Raw genomic sequence first — 22,676 nt, 5'->3', positions numbered from 1 at the left:
GCACGTGCGGGCTCTGAGCTCTTTATTGGAGACTCGCTGGGGCCACCTGATGTTCTCGATGGTTCTGAGAGCCCTGCTATCAAAACCATCGATTCTTGTGGCCAGGGTGTCGTTCAGGGGCCATGTTTCTGAGCCATAAAGCAGGATAGGGAGTACGGCGAGGTTGTAAATGCGGAGCTTCGTCTTGCGTGCGATGGTATGGTGCCGCCAGAGTGGTTTCCAGAGAGACTGCAGAGCAGATGCTGCCAGGGCTCTTCTGCGGAGAATCTCTGGTTTTAGGTCCCCATTGTCTGTCACCATGGACCCCAGATATACAAAGCTCTTGACAGGCTCTACGATGTCGCTACCAATTTGGATGGGAGGTGGATCTGGTCCATCACCGACATACATGAACTTGGTTTTCGTCCAACTCACTTGCAGGCCAAGCCGCGCTGCCTCTTCGCTGTAAATGCCCAGAGCGTCTCTCAGCTGGCTGTAGGAAGTGCTGAGAATGATGGTGTCGTCAGCATACTCCAGGTCAGTCAGGTGGTAGTTGCCGAAAGACACTCCGGGGATGCGCTCACTAACCCTGAACATCAGATGGTCGATGATGCAATTAAAAAGGTCGGGAGCAGCCACACAGCCTTGGCGAACGCCGCTGGAGATAGCAAACCAGTCGGAGTCAATGCCGTTGATACGGACACAGCTCTCTGCGTTGCTGTAGAGCAGCTTGAACAGGGCTATGATCTTGGGTGGTGCTCTGAGAGCTTGGAGGATGTTCCACAGTGAAGAGTGGCAGACGGTGTCAAAGGCGGCCTTCAGATCAATGAATCCGATATATAGATGGCGATCTTTACGGAATTCACGGGTCTTTTCTATCAGCAAACGGACGGCAGAGATGTGGTCCGTTGTGGAGCGGTTGGGCATAAAGCCAGCCTGCTGGGGACGGCGGCAGCTTCTGATTGCTGGAAGGGCACGGCTGAGCAAGATCCTGGTAAAGACCTTGCCCGGGATGGAGAGTAAGGTTATGCCTCTGTGGTTTCCACAGACAAGCCTGTCGCCCTTGCATTTCCAGAAGGGCAGGATGACTCCTCTGGTCCAGTCGGTGGGCAGCTGCTCCGATTCCCACACCTGGTTGAATAGGCGGGTTAGCCACTCCACCATGCCATCACCGCCGGCCTTGAGCATCTCGCCGGTAATGGCACAGATGCCGGGGGCTTTCTTGGTGTTCAGCTTCTTCAGAGCAGCTCTCACTTCCTCGGGTGTTACAGGGTCTGTGCAGCAGGTGTCGTTAGGAGGTGCTGTGCTCGCAGCCCCTAGGAGGGTGGGATCAGCCGGGATGGTGCTGTGCTGCAAGAGGAGGCTAAAGTGCTCCTTCCAGCGCTCGAGGCAGTTGGCTTCTGTCATGATGAGGTTGCCGTCTGAGTCCTTTACCATGGCTGTTTTTATGTGTGGGCCGCTACGGGCTTGGCGTAGTAGACTGAATACGCGGCTCATGTTGTTGTTGTTGGCCGCGGACTCAAGCTGTTGGGCTTCTGCCTGCCAAAACCTCTCCCTATCTTCAGCAATGGCCACATTGCGCAGGCGATTCAGTCTCCGATACTCTGTGAGGTCGCCTCGGAGTCGGGCCTCACGCCGCTGGTCTATGATGTTTAGTGTCCTCTCTGATATCCAGGGCTTTCTCGGGGAGGATCGCGGGCGTCCAAGGACATTGTGAGCAGACTGGAGGACACTTTCCTTGAAGGCCGCCCAGTCTGTCAGCTTGTCAGGAGCCAGGGTATCAAGAGAGCGGCGGATGGAGCAACTGAAGTCTCTGGCGATGTTGGGGTCGCTGAGTCGGGAGTCGGGGCGAGGCAGAGTCTTGTGCTGGTTGGCTCGGAGCTTTAGCTTGAGCTGGGCCACCAGCAGACGATGGTCTGTGTTGCCAAGCTGTGCTCCTCTGAAAACCCGGCAGTTGGTTACAAACGACTTCCAGCGTCGTGATATCAGGATGTGGTCCAATGCCTTCCTGGTTCTGCCATCTGGGCTGTACCACGTCCAGTGATGGATGCATTTCCGGGGAAACCAGGTGTCAGCAACACAAAGGTTGTTTTGGTGGCAGAGGAGGAGGAGGCGGTTGCCATTGTCGTTTGTTGTGCTGTCAACGAAGGTGGTGCCGACAGGTGAGCCGGGGGGCCGATCATTGCTGGATAGAGTGGCGTTGGCATCAGTGAGGATGATGGTGACGTCGTGTGGTGGGGCTTGGTTGACAGCCTGGTGGAGTTGGTCAAAGAACGCGTCCTTCGCATCCTCATCAGCGACATCGGTGGGGGCGTAGGCGACGATCACTGTCATCTTGCCGTGATGGTGGAGGAATCGAGCAGACAGTAGTCTGTCGCTTATTGGTGTCCAGCTGATGAGGGACCTCCGGAGGGCTTTTGGAATGGCAAGAGCCACACCGTAAAGGCCGGTCCGACTCTCGGGGCCACTCCAGATGTAGCAATGGTTGCCAGCTGTTGTTTCACCATTGCCTTGCCATCGTACTTCACAGAGCCCTGCCATGTTGATGTTATAGCGACAGAGCTCTCGGGACAGCAGGGTGGCAGCTCCGGGGCGAAGGAGTGTCTGGACATTCCAGGTGGCGACACGGGTCTTATGACGAAGATCGATCCGTACTCGTTGGTCGGGGGCAGGCTGGGGTCCGTTACCGTGTTGGTCAGTCCGGCTTCTTTTTCTGGTCAGTTTCGTAACAAATTGTGTTTCTCCTGGGTGAGTTGTTAGCCCTCCGCAGGATAGTCGGTTGGTGGGGCTGCCACCTCACAGCGTACCGACACGCTGGGGTCTTTGTTTGTCTGGAACCTACCCCGGAGACCGGCCCGCCATGGGTGACCCTACCAGGAGCAAGCTCCCGACGGTATCGCTCTCCAGGGTCACTGGAACACGCAAGCCCCCTCGCCGCATCAAGGCCAGACCCATCCGAGGGGGACCCATTCATACACATACATAATAAATGGTAATGTATGGATTAAACAACTTAAACAAGAGCCATTTGGGAGCCGAAAGAGCCAAACTGAAAAAGCGTGAATAAAAACCTTCTATTTCTATGTGTTCCAACACAGATTACCCAATTATAATAGCACTTGCAGTGATTATTTCAGTTTCAACTTAAGAGTCTTACTTTTCAAAAGAGACCAAAATTCTCCACATTTTCCTAACTGTTCAAGAAAAATCATTCAATTTATCATGGGTTCGTCTTGGATTTAAATTTTAGGCAAATTTTACAGGAATGGTAAAGGATTCAGTAACTGCGTGAGGGAGACAAGTTTAATGTCGTATATTTGTTGATATGTGACACAGGCTCTGGTATGAATATTATTTCATAAATGTGATCAAATCATCAGACGTCACACTGTGAAATAAAATGTTCTGAAAATTTGCTTTCTTTCCGGAAAACAGGTTTTGCAGTATTGTTCAATTTTGTCCTAAAATATATTGTGTGGCTGTCTCGAGAAAAAAAATATATATTTTGCTTTTCTGGCTTTAGGTCCAAAAGTTCCCTGGCTATTAGGTTCCTTTTTTTTTTATATGTTTTGGGGATCCTTTTATTCTCTGGATACATACAATCTGGCAGTTGACAGGCATTTACTCACAGATTTACTTTACAATTTTCAATCCAGCATTCAATGACAATTTCTAATTTTTGTGTTCACACTTGACAGGTATGGTTGAATTTGAATTAACCGTCAGACTTTTTACTAGGTGTGTATTGCTAAAGAAAAAGTCGGTCATTGTGTAAAGTAAACAAAGATAGACCTTTTGGCAGAAAATAGGCCAAAAATCTTTCACTGTTCAAAAACATCTGGAAGTGTCAATGCAATTTATTTAAAAAGTTGCCTTCTCAAAAAATAAAACCATTCTTCTTATGACTACATTTTGCCTCCTAAATCTATGTTGTTCTTTGCAACTTTTAGATATATACTGACAACATACTAGACGTGTTTAGTTTTTTCTAATTGCTTTACAATTATTCTGACTCTGTTGCCTTGTACAAGAAACTCTATCTTGTTGGTTTTCTTTAAAGAGCTGCTCTCACCCAACCTTTCCTTTTCCTGGAATGTTGCAGCAAATTAAACAGCGTCTTTTGTGCTCTGTAACCAAGAGAGTAGGACACAGCTTCTTAGCTGAGACGAGGTGTGTTTTAGATTAGGCACGGTTGGCAGCCATAAGAGAAAAAGGCTGGCTCAACAATGAGCCAAGCAGAGAAAATTGTGTGTGTGTGTGTGTGTGTGTGTGTGTGTGTGTGTGTGTGTGTGTGTGTGTGTGTGTGTGTGTGTGTGTGTGTGTGTGTGTGTGTGTGTGTGTGTGTGTGTGTGTGTGTGTGTGTGTGTGTGTGTGTGTGTGTGTGTGTGTGTGTGTGTGTGTGTGTGTTATTAAGGCATAGAATCTTCTGGCATCTGATCTCCGGGGTTAAGATGTAATTAGAGAAGCACTGATCTACTGATCAGTCGCTTCATGTTTATTTATCATCATGTTTAGAAAGACTGCACTTTTTTAACCTGCCTCACAGACTGGTTGAGTGGTGCATTGGTCAGCAGATTTATTGCAGGGTGGAGGCAAGCGAAAGAAACCAACTCGCTACTTAGAAAATAAAAGCACTTGACTAAAGAGTCCATCTTATGGGTCTCCTTTCAACAACAACAAAAATTCAACCCCACCAAAATAAAACAGAAAACCCACCTCTTTTTCCTTGACCCACCCTCTGGTATTCATGTTGATGTAATTTTGACATTAATAGCTCATCTGACTTTTTGAAATTAACGTGCAAATGAGATGAAGAGACACTAAACCTTAACTTCCCCTGATTGGACTCCTGTTACATGCCGTCTTGCTCGGATTAGTGTCTTTTGTTCTGTGCTCTCCCTATATTGTCACCACTCCTTCCTCCATCCCCCTTTATTGCTCGTTTGCCTGCCGCTTGCGACGTGCTCAGACACCATGTCACTCTCAGATCACACAGTAGTACTGATGGATATTTTCATTCATGATATAATTCAAATTACTTCCTGGGACGGAGCAAAGGACATTTTTTTTTCAGGGAAGGCGAGGAGAGGGTAACATTGAGAGAGATAATGCATCACTCAGAGCTAGCGAGTGCGATAGTGCCCCCCAAACCCTCTCTTTTTGTACTCCCCTCCTTCCAAACAGCTCATTCAGCTCTTAGCAGATAACAAACCCACCTTGAGGTTACAAAAACACACACATAGCCTCGAAACAAAGCCAGTGATGTCACAGTTGCTCGTAAATAGACAGCCACACCTCTACAAATAGGCTCTTGGCTGAAAGGGGCAATACATAATTTTCCCTGCTGCAAGCAGTAAGATGAACCACAGTCAGATCAATAACTCAGCTGACACACATACATATACATATACATATATATATATATATGTATATAAGAAAACCGTCTGTGTGTCACAGAGAATGCTTACCCTACACCTTTTGTGTGAGGAAGCTTGCAGCCGTGGAGCAGCATGTTTTACAACACTGATACTATGACTGTAGACGGTTGAAGTGTGTTTTTACTGTAGCGCTTTTGATCAGTGCAACAGTTATTGCTCCTGGGGCACAAAACAGCTAGATCGTAAGAGTGAAATTTTCCATGTATAATAAACATCACACTCCTTTTGGAATAATTTCTTGTTTTTATAAGTAGTAAGAAATGGTAATAAAAATGAGGCATGATCATAGTAATCAATTGTGCATTCTGGTGTTTATTTGGAATAAACTTGCACTGATCAGATGCAACATACATTACAGGAAATCTGTCAGTCACTCTAAACTACTTTTCTGTCAAAATATACAAACTTGAAAAATTTGAGTAATATAGGCATATTTATATCATTTAATCAGTACATAGACTTGTCGAAGAAAATTATCGTTGAGAATCTTCGTGACGCTTAAAAATATAATTGAAATATAGCCATTAATCATAGATCATTCCGTCAACTTACAAGCTTCAGCAGATTTTTCCATTATGACTGGGTATATGGTCTGCACCAGGTGGCGTAGACCATATTGACTCGCATTAAAAAAAAAACACGCCTGTGAAGCAAAAACCCACAATCATATCATGTTTATTTCTTTTCTCACGTGTTTTACTGTATTTTATCGAAAGCAGCAGAAATGTTTTTGTTATGCAAAGGTTAGGAATATTCTAGTTAGCATAGCATGGATTTCCTTTTATCAGCTTTGCAGACTCCGTTGATACATTTACAATGCAAAATCTGTAATTTTGCCAAACCAGGTTCTCCTAGAGGGGGGGGAGTCAGGGTTAGTATTTCCATCTGAAGTATAAATGGAGTGGAACAACGGTATAATTCCCTATGGGCGTAATGTTTGCTTTGGAAAGGCAACCTTGTACTGCTCCAAAAGTCCTTAATCCTATTACTCACATTCCAACTGAATTGGAATGAATGACCAGAAAAAAAATGTTTTCGGCAGTGCTAAAAACACTCCAGATAATTTGTAACTGAGCTTGGCGGCATCAAAAGACTAATGCTTTGAGATGTGTACATTTGTCCACACTGACTTGCTTCTATATTTTCTTCCAGATTGTGTTTACATTGAGAGTCGTCGGCCCAACACTCCCTACTTCATTTGTAGCATTCAAGAGTTCAAATTGGTGAGTAATTTATTCGCTTATCCTTTGGTCTTGTTTTTGGTGTCTGTGCTTCTAATGTGGTTCAATGTAGTATAGCAACAAAAATCTAAAAAGAAACCGCATGATGATTGTGTTCTTTGAAAAAAGGTGACAAGTTTACAGGCTGGAGGAAGAGAAGTAATGTGAGGTAACGAATTTCACGAAATGTTATTGAATTGACTCCAATTACACTGGGTGGTCACCTTTTACTTTTTTTTTTTTTTTTTTTTTTTTTTTTTTAAAGAGTGACGACTGCTTTTAAAAGGTATTCCGAGACAGTTTTTCTTTTAATTAGGCACAGACAAGCAGTGTTTTTACAAAGAACATTATGTGTTTGCCTCTAGGAGTAGGAAGCAATATCCACCCGTTTGTATATATCAGTGGGTCTCTGGTGTCAAGGGAATATTGCATTCATGTTGCCTCGGCTTTAGCTCATGACCAATCATGTCTCTGCTTTGGAAAGCATGTGAACCATGATTGTTAGTTAGTTGAGACTGGGAAACATTTAATTGTCCCTAGACAAGGCACCATCTATCAAAACAACACCCCTAGCCCCAAAAACAGGTGGGTTTTGCTTTTGAACTCTACTACTAAGTCTACAAACAAAATTCTACAAACAAATATTAATCAAAATACTGTGTTTTGATTAGTGGCTCGTACAAAATATAATTTTGAGAAAAACCTCTCCTGGTCTGCCAACACCGGGGCTGTGGTTGGAAAGGCCAAGCTGAGACTCCACTTCCTGAAGGTCCTCAGGAGGAAAAGCCTGGAACAGAAGCTGCTGGTGTCCTGCAAATCCAAAGTGTAATGCATACGTCATAGCGGTGTGGTATGCTGGGGGAACGGCAGCGGTCAGGAAAAACTTAGCCCAAAATATCATCGCTGCTCCCTGCCCAGTCTAGAAGACATTGCCGGCTTGTGATACTGTAGAAGGGCCATTAACATTATAAAATTCCCACCCCCGCCACCACCTCTTACACCTGTTGCCTATTGTAGGCGTTACAGGTGTCGCAAAACTTGGACAAACGGGCTCAGAGACAGCTTTACATATATTAACCAAGTGTACCAGAGGAGACATGGACTTGAACTTAGCTTGAAAAAAAAAAGAACAGAAACCCTTTGATCCTCCAGAAGAGCATTCTCCCTCTCATATCTCATGCTACATCTTAGCTTCACTGCTTGCCACCTCCATGCCCTATTGCCCTATAATTAATAATCAAACATCTACATCCCTGTATCTGTTTTAGCAGGCTGAATCAAGTTGTCTAAAAGGCTGGCTATAAAACAGTTAAAAAAAAATCATGTTAACTCTGCCACACAAAGCAATCTGGCAAGCGTAATAGGAAATATGGGTAGTTGTGTATTACTGCTGCAATGTTGAATTTGTATCCTTGGATGCAAAAAGGGGCTCACCCAATTTTTCCTTGGGGAGTTCAATCTCTTATAATAAGTCTATTGTCACACTTGAGAGTCACTCTTTGCTGCTTTTGTCACTACATGCCTAGAAGAACAGGCTACAAGATATAAGAAGGTGAACTATCATTACATTTCAACATAATTTCTTTGCCATCTTCTCATACTTTCTTACATTTTCCTCTGCCCTATACTTCATTTAATGCAGGGTCAACTATTGATCGACTTGCTTGCATGCTTTCTGCCACTGACAAATCTGACAAAGCGAACCCAGGGATAAGCCTTTTTTTTCTACCCCTTCAACCAAACATCCTTCAGTCTCCCATGCCATCTGTCTTTGCTTCTCTCCCTCTGGTTTCATGTTAAGCCCGCAACTTGTGTCCTACCCGTGCATTTTAGCTAATGACCATTAAATCCAATTAGTTTAAAGAAATACAAAATACAGCCGTCACTTTTCTTTGCCCGCTGTTCCATATGTGGGTCAAAGTCTGTCTTGTTGTCTGTCTAAATCAAATGACTTTTTTCTATTTTGTGATGAGTCACTGGCTTGTCGTTCCACGTTACTCATGTACTTAAACACAAACAGAACAGGCAGACTACCAACAGTAGCATATGCAAAAATAAATCCTGCAACGTAGGGCAATCGCCTTCCCTTGTTTGTTTAGTAACCAACTGCCGCAGCAGTGCTAACAAAAACCTCCCTGACACATAGATCACACTTTATAGACCTCATTTCATTCTCCCCATGCTGAAATGTTTGCCTTGAAAAAGTCGTTGAACTGAAATTTAACCAGCCCTATTGTTAGTTTAACAGTATTACGTTAAGAAATTAAGTCAAATGAAAATGATTTCTAAGATTACATCCTAGCAAGCAAGCACACATTTTTAATAAATGTATACCTTTATAGTGTAAGTAAATAGATATTAAATATTTCCTAGTTGTAAAGGGGTTGTTTTTATGAACTAGAATTTTCGCCTTACCCTGGATATTGTCTGCATGCAAATGTAGTAAGCCTTTGCAAGGAGGGTCAATTTTTAACAAGCTAGACTTTTTGCATGTGCTGATATAGTTTGTTTTTGTGGTTCTGACATTATCTTGTTCTATATTCCAAAATCTTTATCGCAAGTTTATAAAGAGAGAAATAGTAATGTTAACATATATGTTAAATAGATACCATACAGATACTCACATACAAGACTGCTTTATGCATTAAACAACTGCTTTTTTTCCTCTTGGAAAAACCTCTATTGATTTTTTAGATGGATTTGGTTTCACGCATAAAAATACAATATGCGATAAAATCTACTGCTGTAAAATGTCAAAACATTGACATGTATGCATACAGAATTATCTATGTTTATTTAAATGTAGTAAACTGATTATCTTGGACATTATTTTCTAAGAAAAATTATGTCAAAATCAAGGCACTCCTTGACTTCGTCAACTGAATTTCACGAGACATCTCGTCGCATTAGTGTCCTGGACTTACATGAACAAAAGCATTTGGTTTCTTTTCACAAAAACACTTAAATATACAGTACAAACTTTTTTGTGTCTATCACAACCCACAAACACCCTCTATCTTTTGACTGTAAAAATTGGACTGTCAAAAATGCTGTTGAAGGATGGTGTAATTAAACTGGAAAAGAGGCACTATGTGGGTGTATGTATTGACATACGTCCTCTATTCCTGGAGGGAGCAACACAGCAGTAGCTTCCTAAGAGAAGGCAGGAGGAGGAAAAGGGGGGGTTAGCAGGGATTGAGCGCAGCTGACTTAGCCAATAACCGCAAATAAGGTTAGATAGAAACAGAAGAGGTGCTGGGGTGTGGGGCTAGATGCGTGTTGAGGACGCAGGGACTCAATGACTAGAACATTGGATGGGAGTAGGGAGGTGAGTGACTGAAGATAAAGAGAGAGAAAGGTGGGGGCTGAGGGTGAAGCGTATGAACAACTGATGAGATTGAGAGAGAAATGGAGAGGAGGAGACAATTGAGCCAGAGTGAGAATGATGGCTGCGAGAAACAATGCTACACTGTCTTTCAGCGCTCTGATTTTTTTGACTCATTGTCAGGCTGCGCGGTTCAGGCAGTGGTAATTCGGGCAAATATACTTGAGAACATAAGCAGCATGACATGAGTTATCGTGTCACAGCACCACAACGGGCTACATCCATTAAGCTCATGAAATATAGATTGCAAATAAATATTAATTACAATGTTGGGCCGTGTGCTGTAAAGCAAAACCACTAATAGTTGACCTCAATGATCATATGAAAAATCTTTTCCACTCACTCAAGTTTGTGATGATTTTTGTACCCAAAATGGAAACATTGAGCATGATTGACAAAATGAATCCCTTTTTCTTTGTAAAATTTCACATACATGTAACAATGACATAATTAATCATAAATGTGACTGATATTTATATGTACTCTACAGGGATATTATTCCTTATAATGTTTTCTTTCCCGATTGTTTTAAGATATGATTTAGGCATGTATATGTCGTCTTTTAATAGCCGCTCAATCTTAATTTATTAATTGCCTTTTATCCTAATAATTACACATAAACAATTACAATGATAAAAAAAGTATTTAGAAAAGTGTCCTCAATATGTGATTAATTTATTCAACTTATTTTGTCCCTACTTTTATTTGATTTCTCTAATAAGATTAATGGATTGGACTTCTAGAGAAAAGAAAAACATAGTCCCAGCACTCTAGTGGCTCTTGTTATTTCTGCTGTGTGACTCCTTACATTGGACATCAGAACTTTTAATCTCCTACAAAAATGAGCTTCCAGTTTTAGAGGAGAATTTCGTCCTGAATGGGGTTTGTGGTTTGTTTTGTGTGGCTCTATTAACACTACTGTTTCATACATTTAGCTCTTCCTTCTTTGATAAAGACACACATTATATTTGTTGTGACCTTGCATGAAGCCGTAATGCAATTCAAATTAATGGTCATGTAGTCTAGGTATTTAAATTGAACAATGTACCCTGTTTGTATCAATAGAGTTTGGAAAGTCCGGTTACGCTCTCATTTTTTTCCTACTTCCATGTATTTTTGTGCAGGCTACAGTTAGGTCCACAATAGATAAAATGTTGCAGAAGAATGCAATCTTTCCTTCTTTCCCTCAAACAATTCTCTCCTCGGTTGAGGAGAAAATGAGGTTAAATTTGCTTGACAGTCATCGCTTGTCACTACCGAGGGTTGCGTTTGCTGTTTTCATATCCTACCCTCGCCTACCGAACATTTTGAAATGCAATTATGGATCAGTGAGCACAGCCATCAGTTGTACTCCTTTTTAATATTCATCAAGTGGAACAGCAGCCGCTGCCTTCTCTTGAGAAAGGGGCGCAGCAGTCATTAGGTGCAATCTTCTGTGCATGTGTGCAAGCATGAGCCTGCAAGAGAGAGAATTACTGAACTCCTCTTTTAATTCCCCGGTCCACTCAGCTGCTGAAAGTGAGCCGCTACATTTCACAAGCGAGAACATTTGGAACGCCTGCCTCTCTCAATTTTGTGTGTGTTTGTATGTGTGTACGTCTGCATGGAGCTGTCTTCAAGTGTCTGCCTGTAGCTGCTCTCTCTAAGAGGAAGCAGCTTTGACAAGGGCAACTCGCCTGTGTAGACATAGCCAGCCAGCTGAGCCTGCTGCAAGCTGTTTGATTGAAGCATCCTGCCTTTAGGGTTGCACATTAAGCAGCAGTGGCAACTTGTACAGCAACAGCTACTGACCACTGTAGCCCTCCGTTGTCACTTCACAACAAAAGGAAAACCTTAAAAATATTTAGAATAATTGTGAGATAAGCTATTGCAGGTTAACACGTGTTTGGCAAATAGCCATCAATTCAATCTGCTCATACTATGAGCTGTGACATGGGAGCAGAGCGAGTTCTTCCACTATCCTCGATTTTCTGTATTATGACAGTTATGATTAATTCTCTATGAGGTAAGAACCACACCAGTTATGCCTGCTCCCACGAGCCCTTTCTTCCCTCTTGATATTTCATTGAGATGAAACCATTAATGCTTCTCTTGTAATAACACAGGGTCATTTAGCAGAGGCAATGTTTTTTGCAACATGTGCCAAAGCACACACACGCTACTAGATGGATAAGGCGGGTGTCTGCTTGCATGCTTGCCGCAATTCTATTTTCTGCAGTTCTGTTCCAATACTTGGTAGTACCTGATAAGCAATACCTGTTCACAACACTACCAAATTTCAGTCTTTTGTTTGTCTATGGCAATTATATATATATATATATATATATATATATATATATATATATATATATATTAAATAGCATAAAACAAAAAAAAATCCATTCACTGTAATTCTTCATGAATTACTCCATTTGGCTTGGCATGCCTCCAAACCTGGAAAACCGCTTTTTGTATCGATGTTACGACATAGTGATAAAGTCAGTACACTATTGTGCGCACAAGGCTGCCTTTGTGTGCATCATGGAAATTTGCCAACTCTTCAACTGACTAATGAACAGTCACAGATTAGAAAGCTGCGCTTCGGAAATTTAACCTAAAATGTTTTATTTGAATTGAGCATGGAGAGAAATGTTTTATTTGTTTGAAAGAGCATTATAATGATATTGAAAACAACATGGTTAAGATAATGACAGAACTCTGCCACTGTAAACAGCAGAAGGGTATTTTAGTTCTACCTGCGTGTCTGGAAAAAAAAACCTTGTCTTCTCTTAATCATTTGTTTTTTTCCGTTGCAACTTCTCATCTCATCTCATCTCATCTCATCAGCCGTACCGCTTATCCTCATTAGGGTCGCGGGGGGGCTGGAGCCCATCCCAGCCATCTCCGGGCAGTGGGCAGCTTAATAATCAAAATCCAAACTCATAAATCAGTGCCAAATTCTTTATTTATAATGAATCACTTGAAAAGGTTGATGCTCACCTTTGCACTTTGTAGTTTTCTTCAGCTTTATCATTGACAATGCTCCTGTATTGAGTTTTAAGTCTTAGGTTACTATAAACAAAACTTTATAAATGGTGATCAGTTCGTGGTTTTCTCGCCTCATCAGAGATGTAAATTTCTCCAGATTTGCATAAATGTATCGTCTAAATATAATACCCACACTACATCAGACAACCATGCCTATTGACCTAGCAACCAAACTGCATTGTTAGAAAACATTTCTATGATGACGCAAAAGCTAAAATATGCACTTGATTCCATAAAGCTCAGGTACTTTGCTAACTTTAGCGCGTGAGTTGAGCTTCAGTATTCAGCATCAGTTTTTTGCCCTGTCAATTGTGTGGTTGTTTTTGTGGGGGATCAAATGTTGGTACGTGTAACACTCCCATTCCACATAAAAAGCATGTTTTCAGTGTCCCGCTATATTATATTAGCCTTACTACATGCAAACAAAGTCAGCTAAAACAAAACAAAAAAAACAGATTTTTTCCCCACCAAGAGCAGCTATTTTTCTGTTGTCTTTACTCCTCTTTATTTTCAATGCCAAGCCAAATCATTTTTTTATATTCCCTCAGATGTTCCTCCACCACTGTGCTGGCTACTATATCAGACATGTCATGTTTGTGAGACCGTGATCACATCCCTAAGATAGTTGTAGTTCATTTAATGTTCGTTACACCCTTTTTACAGCAATTTCCCTTTCAAATTTGTCTCTGTTTTGCAGTCTTTGGATGAGTTTTCATCCTGGCTGAGCTGTGTAGTAACCAGACACTGAACACATTTGCGTGGATTGGTCAAGCTTTAATTGGATTGGCCTGCTCTCTAAAAACACTTGGCTAATTTTACACCACGTCCCTGTCTTCACCTATTTCACATTTCTCCATTCCCTCCTGTTCTCTTTTGCATTCTCAACCTTCCTTTTCCTCCTCTGCTTTGTGGTTTCTCTGCTCAAATTGGGAACATTTGCAGCTTGTCTAGTGCGTGTCATGCCAATACAAATACTGAGAAACAAGAGAAGAGAAGGTGGCTATTTCTGATGAAACAAAAACTTTATCATATTCACATACCTTACTCAGGCCTGGAAATGTATAGACTCTGACACAGCTATTTATATGGGACCCTAAGGGAAGAACACATTAACTCTAGTAGAAACGAAAAAGAAGAAAGGAAATGTACGTAAGGGAATTTCAAAGGTGGCTGTGAGGTCTGAGGAATGTCCACACTTGGTACCTTGCCACTCTGTGCCGTGAGACAGCAGGGCAGAATCACCAGAGGCTGCCATCTTCAGCAGCTCCCCAAAGCACGCTCTTGACTTTCTGTACATGTGTTCAAGCAAGACTCCCAGCTATTTTATGTCCTCACCACCTCTGAATGCTTATTGATCTGAAGCAGCTGACTCTCATTGTGCCTTTGCTCATAAAAGCAATAGAGATTCCTTTAAAAGTAACTCTTTTTTGTCTTGCAGTGTCCGCACAGTGTACTTGAAGAAACACTTCGCAAAACATGATTTTTTTTATCTTGTATGTCGTAATGATTTATTTACTGCCGCTTCCCAAAAAATGTGAGCACATAAATCCTGAATACTGAAACTTGACACTCACATGTGTGGTTTTGTGTTTGTTTTTATCAAACTGCAGTAATATCTTTTCGCTATATTTCAAATAACCACTACCCATCAATTGTCACTCATTTATTTTAGAATTCACCAAATATATATCGAATGGTATTTTCTCAGATAAGATTATAAGTTCTCATTTAAGATTTCCACCCACACCGTTTATGCCTGGTGTGATTTTTTTTTTTTTTTTTTACCTTTATTGCTTACCTATCAGTCTGCGGATGATATCCATTTAAATAATATCAGGTTCCCATTTGAAGATGGGGATTACAGCAGTGTCTCCCATAGAATTTTGTGAGACCTCAGTGGGTTAGGGATATTTTTTTCACATACTTGCACAATTTGAAATAATCAAAAACTATCAAATACGGCAAAAAGGTATAACCTGACAGGTATGTTTATTGTAAAACGATGGGAATTCAGTTTTTTTTGAAGAAACGGTTCTTTCAGCTCAGCTCCCAAACGGCTCTTTAGATTTTTTTGTTGCTTTAACCAATATGCCACCAATAATAATGTATCATGATGCAAAAAAGGAATGAATAGAAATGGATTACACTATTATATTATACTATCCTTTATTTTTTCACTCTACAGTAAAGTTTTACATATTTAAACTTGTTTTATACCAAGCAACTTTAAAGTAAAGCAACACAGAATCCCTGAAAAAACAAAATACACAATAAAATCCAAAATAGAAATAATAACTCCTTTGTGCTCTAAGAAAACCTTTGAATGACACAACTTTGAATTATTTATATATCAACCTCAAACCAAAGATGACTGAAAAAGCACAAACTTATGAAAAACACGCAAAAATGTAATTAATATTTAAACAAAAATATGATTAGTCTTCTGAATATTTGCATTTAGTAACACAAAGTGCTAAGATTTGAGGGACTGATTCATATTCTTCTGTCAGTAATAGAAAATGCACAATGTTTTGGAGCCATTAATATAATTAAAATGAGGCCAAATTGATAAAATGTTTCTGCTTGGACTAATTTAAAATATTTGTTTTTGTCCTCCATACTGCAATCTCTTTTGAACTGTTCCTATGCTCAATGTGCTGCTCCAAAGGGTCAAACCCCTTCCTCCCCTTCTCGGCAAACAAAAACACTCATCTTGACCAATCAACCAATTATACAAAAGTAAGAGGACAATTACATTTTTCCTAACATGCTTTACCTCAGAGAAAATAATAAAACAGCTGTTTATTCATTTTGGGATTGAATGGAGTTGTGGAAAGCTTGTTTGTTATCTATTAATAAAGTTTGACTGACCTATCATACTGCTTTGTTGACATTCCCTTTAGCGCAGCACCATCTAATGGTTGCATAACGTAACTACAGCCTCTACTGTAGCCATGTCAAGTCAAGTCACATTTATTTATATAGCCCTTAATCACAAAAAATGTCTCGAAGTACTGCACAGGATTACAATTACAAAATTGCACAATTACCTGATCTTAAACCAGCATACACTATAGCACCTTATAATGCGGTGCGCCTTATGTGTGGAAAAAGTTTTAAAATATATCATTCATTGAAGGTGCGCCTTATAACACGGTGCGCCTTATAGTGCGGAAAATACGGTACTTTGTTTATTCCTTTATAAGGATGCACTTGACAGCTTGGTCGTGTTATTTTTTGTTAACAGGCATGTCTTTGTTAGAGTTAATACTTGTGTACTGGTCTGTGGGAGGCAAACATTAGCTGTTTGACTCTGGAAAATTGTCGTCATTATATCATGACATGACTTCATATCATTTTAAATCTAATTTCTCTGTTTTTATCAAGTGCATCTGTCTTCTCTTAGCACGTGTATCTATGCACTCTCCCTAGTAGTCCAGAATTGACATATGCTTAAGCCTTGATGACCCAATCACAATGCACATAACAAACATTATAGAGCTCTGCTGCTAGACCATTTAATTGAATTGCAGTTCGTCCGTTTTCGTTTGTCTTTTTTCTTCAGTTTTTTTCTTGCATTTTAAACTTTAAAATGGTCAAACGGTGTGCATGGGATACATGAGAATCTTAGAGGTATCCTGTGAGGCTGGGGGATGGGGGTTCTTTTTTACCCGATTTCGCCTCGTCGAAGTTGAGAAAAGTGTTTGCTTTGGATAAAGTTTTTCGTCAACCACAGCACCAATTTGACGTGGATAAAGTTAATAAGAATGTCTGCCTCTGGTTTAAGGTAAGTCAACATAGAGTATTCGAGGCAATATATTGTCACTTTGCTCGGGAGGAATATAAAATGGTTTGAAATGTTAACATCTTTAACGATATTCTGACGCTAGTTAACGTTAGACCTGTTATATGCTAGTTTTTGTACATTGGTAATCATATGTGATTGTTGGCTGTTGTCCAAAGGGCTCTAGTCAACATTGGATTTCACCCCCAAAAAATCTGAACTTAGCATTAAGCTCTCTGCAGTGTGAACCTTGCCTGTACGTTATTTTTTGGAGCTTCGCTTCTTTACCTTAACTGTAAATAACTAAAATAACAAATCTTGGCAATGTTATGCTGACTGCTCTTCTGCTTTAAGGCATTGACAGTGTTGGTATCTGGTTTTAAAGTGTTTAAAAACTCTTTCTTCAGGTAAATGTATCGACTTGATTTACTTAGTATATCATGTGAATAGAAAGATATAGGCAACAAGATTGATGCTGTCTTGTCTTCGAGTGTTGTTCAAGACCACATGCAATGGAATCATGTTGTGTGACCTTAATGTGCCTGGAGACTCTTAATAAATGTCTGACTGTTATAGTTCTCTTTTCCTACAATGATTCACTATTTTTAATCAATTGTTTGTTGTATGGTATGTTTAAAATGAGCCAGGGTATATGAATAGTTTTTTTTTTTTGTGAGACCCTCTTATTTCTGCCATTGCAACTCATGTAGCAATTGATGTTTTTGTTTTTAGGTAAGACAGTTAAGACAATTTATACATTATATTGCAAGCTGTAGAAGTGTTAATTGAACAGTGAAAGGTACAGGAGGAAAACAATGACACACGCTATTGACTAATCTCACAGATTGGCTTTTCCCACTTTGCTTGTATTTTTCTTAAGCACTTACCACCAACCCGCTCTAACAGTAAATGTAGTGGCATGGTTGTGACTTATCCTTAAGAGAATAAAAATAATAATCCTGCTTAAATTGGATGAATATCAGGATACCACAGCCATAATTAGGTGCAAACTGTTTTCAGCCACACTAAAATGGCATTTTAAATGCCAAACAGGATCCTGGATTAACTGGATTTATGTTTTTTCAAACATGCAAACCATATTAGTTTATCAAATGTATTATTTTTTCTCAAGTTGAGAGCAATGATTGTCGTTAAGATTTCTAGTAGTGGATCCTGTTTCCCCCCCCCCCTTTTTTTTTTTTCGTGTACAGTAAAAAGACAGGATCTTTCTGCATTTGTTTGTTTACCAGCTAATTTTGAATATGAGACTAATTCCTATAATTTGCTGTTCTTTGCTGTCCCAGGATACAAATGGGAAAATGTCTGATGGAAAACTGGGGCATGTTGATCTCAAGTGAAAGTACATCAGCATGATGAAAACTAATTAAATGTCCTTAACAAGAATGTAGTTTCACCTTGTAGGATTTATGCCAAAGCATACTGCTAGGGAGACTATTAGTCCCTTTAGTTTGTCTCCTGTTTCTGGTGGTTAGTTCATTTAGCTATGTAATAGCTGCTGGCACAGGTCATTCAAGCATGCCAAATCTCTCTCAGTGGTACCCAATTTACACAGGCTGTTAAAAATCCTTTGTCTATCTTTTGCCTTTATGCCTGTGGCATGCACTCATTTGGTGCACATAACCACCTTGACTGGAGAGGGCCGGATGCTTGGTCTGAGATGGTTGGTGAGTGCAGGACTGTAGACCCATATAAGGAGCGTGTATCTCCTCGGCCTGGCTCTGCACACAATCACAGTGTGTCTGAGGTCAACCTGTCATGCCTTCCGTCGCTGTCTTTAGAACCAGCTTAACCAAAAATCACAAGAGTGCAATATGGCTGCAGGCCAACATGGCGAAGTGTATTGCTAACGAGTTGTAAGAGCCATATTTATGGTGTTAATATGGAATGCTAAGCTTGCAGTCACTGCTTGCCTTGGATGAAAAGAAGCAGTGTTTTCTCATGCTGCTGCAACAGCCACTTAGCTCCATAACCTCCAGGGTAAAGCACACCTTCACATATCCCACCAAAGATTGTTGTGTGTGTGTGCGCGCGTGAGTGTACGAGCGTGTGCGTGTGTATGCGCGCGTGTGTGAGCTGCGTGTGTAATCACTCCTTGCTGGCAGCCTCAGAGGGAGAGGTGGAATCAATGCAGTGGGTTATGAAGAGAGAAAAAAGAGCGCAATAGAGGAGGGTGATCAATATCATGGCAGCAGTGTGGGGTAGCTTCCACTTTATGCAGGGATGGGGGGTACGCACGACCAGAGGGTGGGTGCAGGGAGGGTTATGGTGAACGTATGCTAATCTCTTGCAACAGTAAACAAGGGGCTTTGTGTCAATCACTAGCTGAAGCGGCACATTTTCAGCATTCTTCTCCATTCCAACACCGCGGGAGGATCTGAGGATTCATTTGTTTGGCTGCCACTTCCCCATTGGTCCCGCCCTGCCATAGGGGCGTGGATGGACAGCGGCAATATACGGGGCTGCCAGACCAATCATGCATGCTGTTCAAAGAGCTGTCAGAATCTCCGCCCTTTTGGGCACTGGAGACTGTTAGTCAAATTTCTCTTTATAGTCAAACTGTTAAATGTCGTCAAATCAGCTTCAGCCTCTGCACAAATAAAGGAAAGAGCCCACACGTAGGCAAAAAAAGCTTGCAGCTTCTCCTAAATCTGCTTAGTGTTAGGTCATTCGTGATTCCGTTGCAGCAGGGAGGTCCAAACTTTTCACCCTACGTGAAAGGTTTGCAATGCTTTGGCGATCAGCGTGGCGACCTATTGGCTTGCCTTTGTAGCATTTTCATTTGGCTCGCAGGATCTCGTGAACATGCACTGCTGTTCAGTCAAAACAACTTCCAGTCGCTTCACTTCTTCACAGCCTTTGTTTCTAATTAGCTTTTTGTAGTCATGTTTTTTCTGGCAGTGCTTCAGGATACTATGTTTTTTAAAACAGCCACAGTTATACCAGCTCAGTAGCCTAGATGGTAAGGCGCCCGCTTTGAGACTGGGAGGTCGGTGGTTCGCGCCCCGGCCGAGTCATTCCTAAGACTTAAAAAGTGGTCGGCGGCGCCCTCTGTTGGCTGCGGCTGCATCGGCTCGCTACAACGGGTCAGGTGCAATCGACATTTCGTTCTGTGTACATTGTTACACAGAATGACAATACAAGGAAATTATTATTATTATTATTATTGTCTCGGGTTTCAGTGAAAAGATGCTCAAAATTCCACTTGTCATGGAAGCAGCGGCCCCCAAGGTCAACTTTCCTTTTTTCACTTACAGTCGTCATGTCGTAATTGGGGACGGCTAAAATTTCTTACAAAAGACCATGGGCAAAGTGACCAAAGGGCTTCTGCTATCATCTTGGTGATATTTATTTCTTTTTTGTACAAACTTATTTTTATCTGTGGTCAACATTACTGGCAGGCCAAATATTATTAATTTTATGACAGAGACTGCGGGCCAGTAAAAACTTGATCACTGGCCTCCAGGCTTTAGACCTGCTTGCTTTACAGAATGCTATACAGTTCTGGTACCCTGATACTATACTCTATGAACTTTCAAACCTGCGAGGCAGGATGTGACAGAGAACAATCACTGCTCTAAAAGAGCATTTACTTGTGACGCTTTGGTGGTCCCCTTAAAGGAACATGGGATGTGTCTAAGACTGGGCGATTTGACAAAAATTATTATTATATCAAATTTTCTTATCAGTCTTCCTGATAATTAACACGAAAATATGACATATTTTCTATTTTTTGCAAAAAATATGTTAAAGCTTTTATGTGCACTAACTCCTAGAGTGTCTTACAATGTTAAAATGAAAAGACAAAAGGAAATTGCTCACTGGGGGAAACGTTGTACTGAGTAGCTTTTTGGGCTCAATACTCAATGGCCCGATAGCAATTGTTTGGGGTTGAATTGTTTTTATTGCTTTATGTTTTGGCAGGTGATATTGTTTTAAATGATAGAATAAAGTTGTCGTATCGTCTTGGTTGCCACACGTTGCCGCTCTGTTTTTTATCAGACTCTACGTTTCCAAAATACAACTGAAGTCCTGTCTTTGACTCTTTCGGTGTTATCCTTTTTGTCTTTTTTCTCTAATTTGACTGTGTTGTTGTTATTTCTCTTCCACTCTGTAAGCCGCCATTGTGGCAAAATGATTAGCTGGTCTTTGTCACCTTCTTCGTCTCCTGAATGTTTGTCTGTATCCTGCGTTTTCATTCCATTAGTGCCCCCATTTTTTCCAGTGTTCGGGTGGTGCAATTACAGTTCAAGTATATCAACTTTTATTAAACGTTTTTTATTTTTTTATGGTGGAAAAAATTACATCACGATAATTGCCGTATTTTTAACTACTTTGGTTTGTGTTGATGCCTGTTATTGGTTGACCTTGTGGTAACTTCCTCAATGTTTTTGATGCTCTTGGTCCTTGTCTCTTGTCTAGCTGCTTTTACAGCTAATTTCACTGACCTGGTTGACCTCTTACACAACACACAGCGCTGACAATGTTTTAAGACACAGCAAAAAAAAAAATGCATATTATTAACCGCTCTAAACACACTGGTCTATTTTTCCCTTTCTGTTTACCCTTTTTCTCACTGCGGATAAACAGCTGTACTCTCTCTTTTTCCTTGACAGAGTGAGCTGAGGCGAGTAATTTCCCCATTGACTGTAAAATGCTTTACCTCCTCTACCCGACAAAACAAATGCAGTCATCACCAGTTTGTATGGTTGCTCCAAATGTGCTATGATTTCCACACATTTCTTCTATTTTATGAGTTACTGTTTTGTTCATTATTTTTGTTCGTTCATTTGTATTTTAAATTGAGGTATATATGAGTCTACCATAATAATCTATATTAAAATGCTCAATTGGTCTCATAATTTGACCAAAATGATCATGTCAAGTCATGTGTCCTTTATTCTAGTAAATGTGTCAGAACCTTTCAAAATTAGTCACCTTTTATTTATTTAATATTTTTTCGTTTTTTTACTTTGAGGTAAGACCATGTAAAAGTTGAAAGCAAACTCCAATAAATGTGCCCATAATGACACAATCTTGTGTAAATTGATGTTTCTCCAGGCACTGTAATAGAGACCCAGCATAAGCTACCTAACATTGGATGTCAACCAGCAACCATAAATAAAAACTATCACGTTTAACTTATAAACAGCAACTGACTGGAGCAGACACAAGCAAGTTGAGTTTACACATTGATAGGCTGTCCACATTTTTTTCATTAAAAAAAAAAGAAGGTTTTGTTATGGGCTATGAGATTACAAAGAACCGGACCCGACAAACATTGTAAATACTTTGTCCAATTTATACAGTCCATGGACATTTTTTTGTCCGTATTCATTGTAAAGCGCTTTGGGAGGTCTTCATTGACCTCAAAAGCGCTACATAAATGCAGACCGTTTACCATTTGCCTGTTAGAGGTCCAAAAATAGATGTCCTTTCCTTTCAGCGGGGGTTGAGTCTTGTGGCAGCTGACAGAGGTTTTCTGGATCAGTTTTAAAGTCACATTCATCTTGATGGACTCTGTTGTGTTTAGAAAAAAAGGTCAATTATTTAGTGCAGTTTTATCTAAAAAGTATAAATAAACGTTATCATTCTTCTCATGTGACTTCTATAATGTCAACTAAACACTTGATTTAATTGTTTCAGCCCTATTAGATCACTTTTCTGTATTTTTAATCTTAGGCCCATTTTCATATGACAATAAGGCAACTGTTTTTTGTCAGTCTAGACTTAGAATCATGTGTTCACATCCTTTGAGCACTAGCCATGCCTTGTTATTGCAGCTGGGTCGTCTACAATAAATCTCTTGATGAAACACAGCAGGA

General features: G+C 40.7%; 1 protein-coding gene across 10 annotated transcripts in view; it reads left to right on the top strand.

Annotated features, from left to right (window-relative positions):
- rerea (arginine-glutamic acid dipeptide (RE) repeats a) overlaps positions 1-22,676 on the top strand; it is a 206,638-nt gene that overhangs the window by 125,658 nt on the left and 58,304 nt on the right. For all 10 annotated transcript variants that reach the window (XM_088331631.1, XM_088331632.1, XM_088331633.1 and 7 more), the window contains one exon: positions 6,570-6,640. In XM_088331631.1, coding sequence (XP_088187757.1) covers positions 6,570-6,640 — 71 coding nt within the window. The remainder of the gene's footprint in view (positions 1-6,569; positions 6,641-22,676) is intronic.

The sequence above is a fragment of the Urocampus carinirostris genome, chromosome 3 (assembly GCF_059441175.1).
Source record: "Urocampus carinirostris isolate Australia breed hairy pipefish chromosome 3, RoL_Ucar_1.0, whole genome shotgun sequence".
NCBI lineage: Eukaryota > Metazoa > Chordata > Actinopteri > Syngnathiformes > Syngnathidae > Urocampus > Urocampus carinirostris.
The sequence above is the reverse complement of the archived record's forward strand: the minus strand, read 5'-3'. Positions and strand labels throughout refer to the sequence as shown.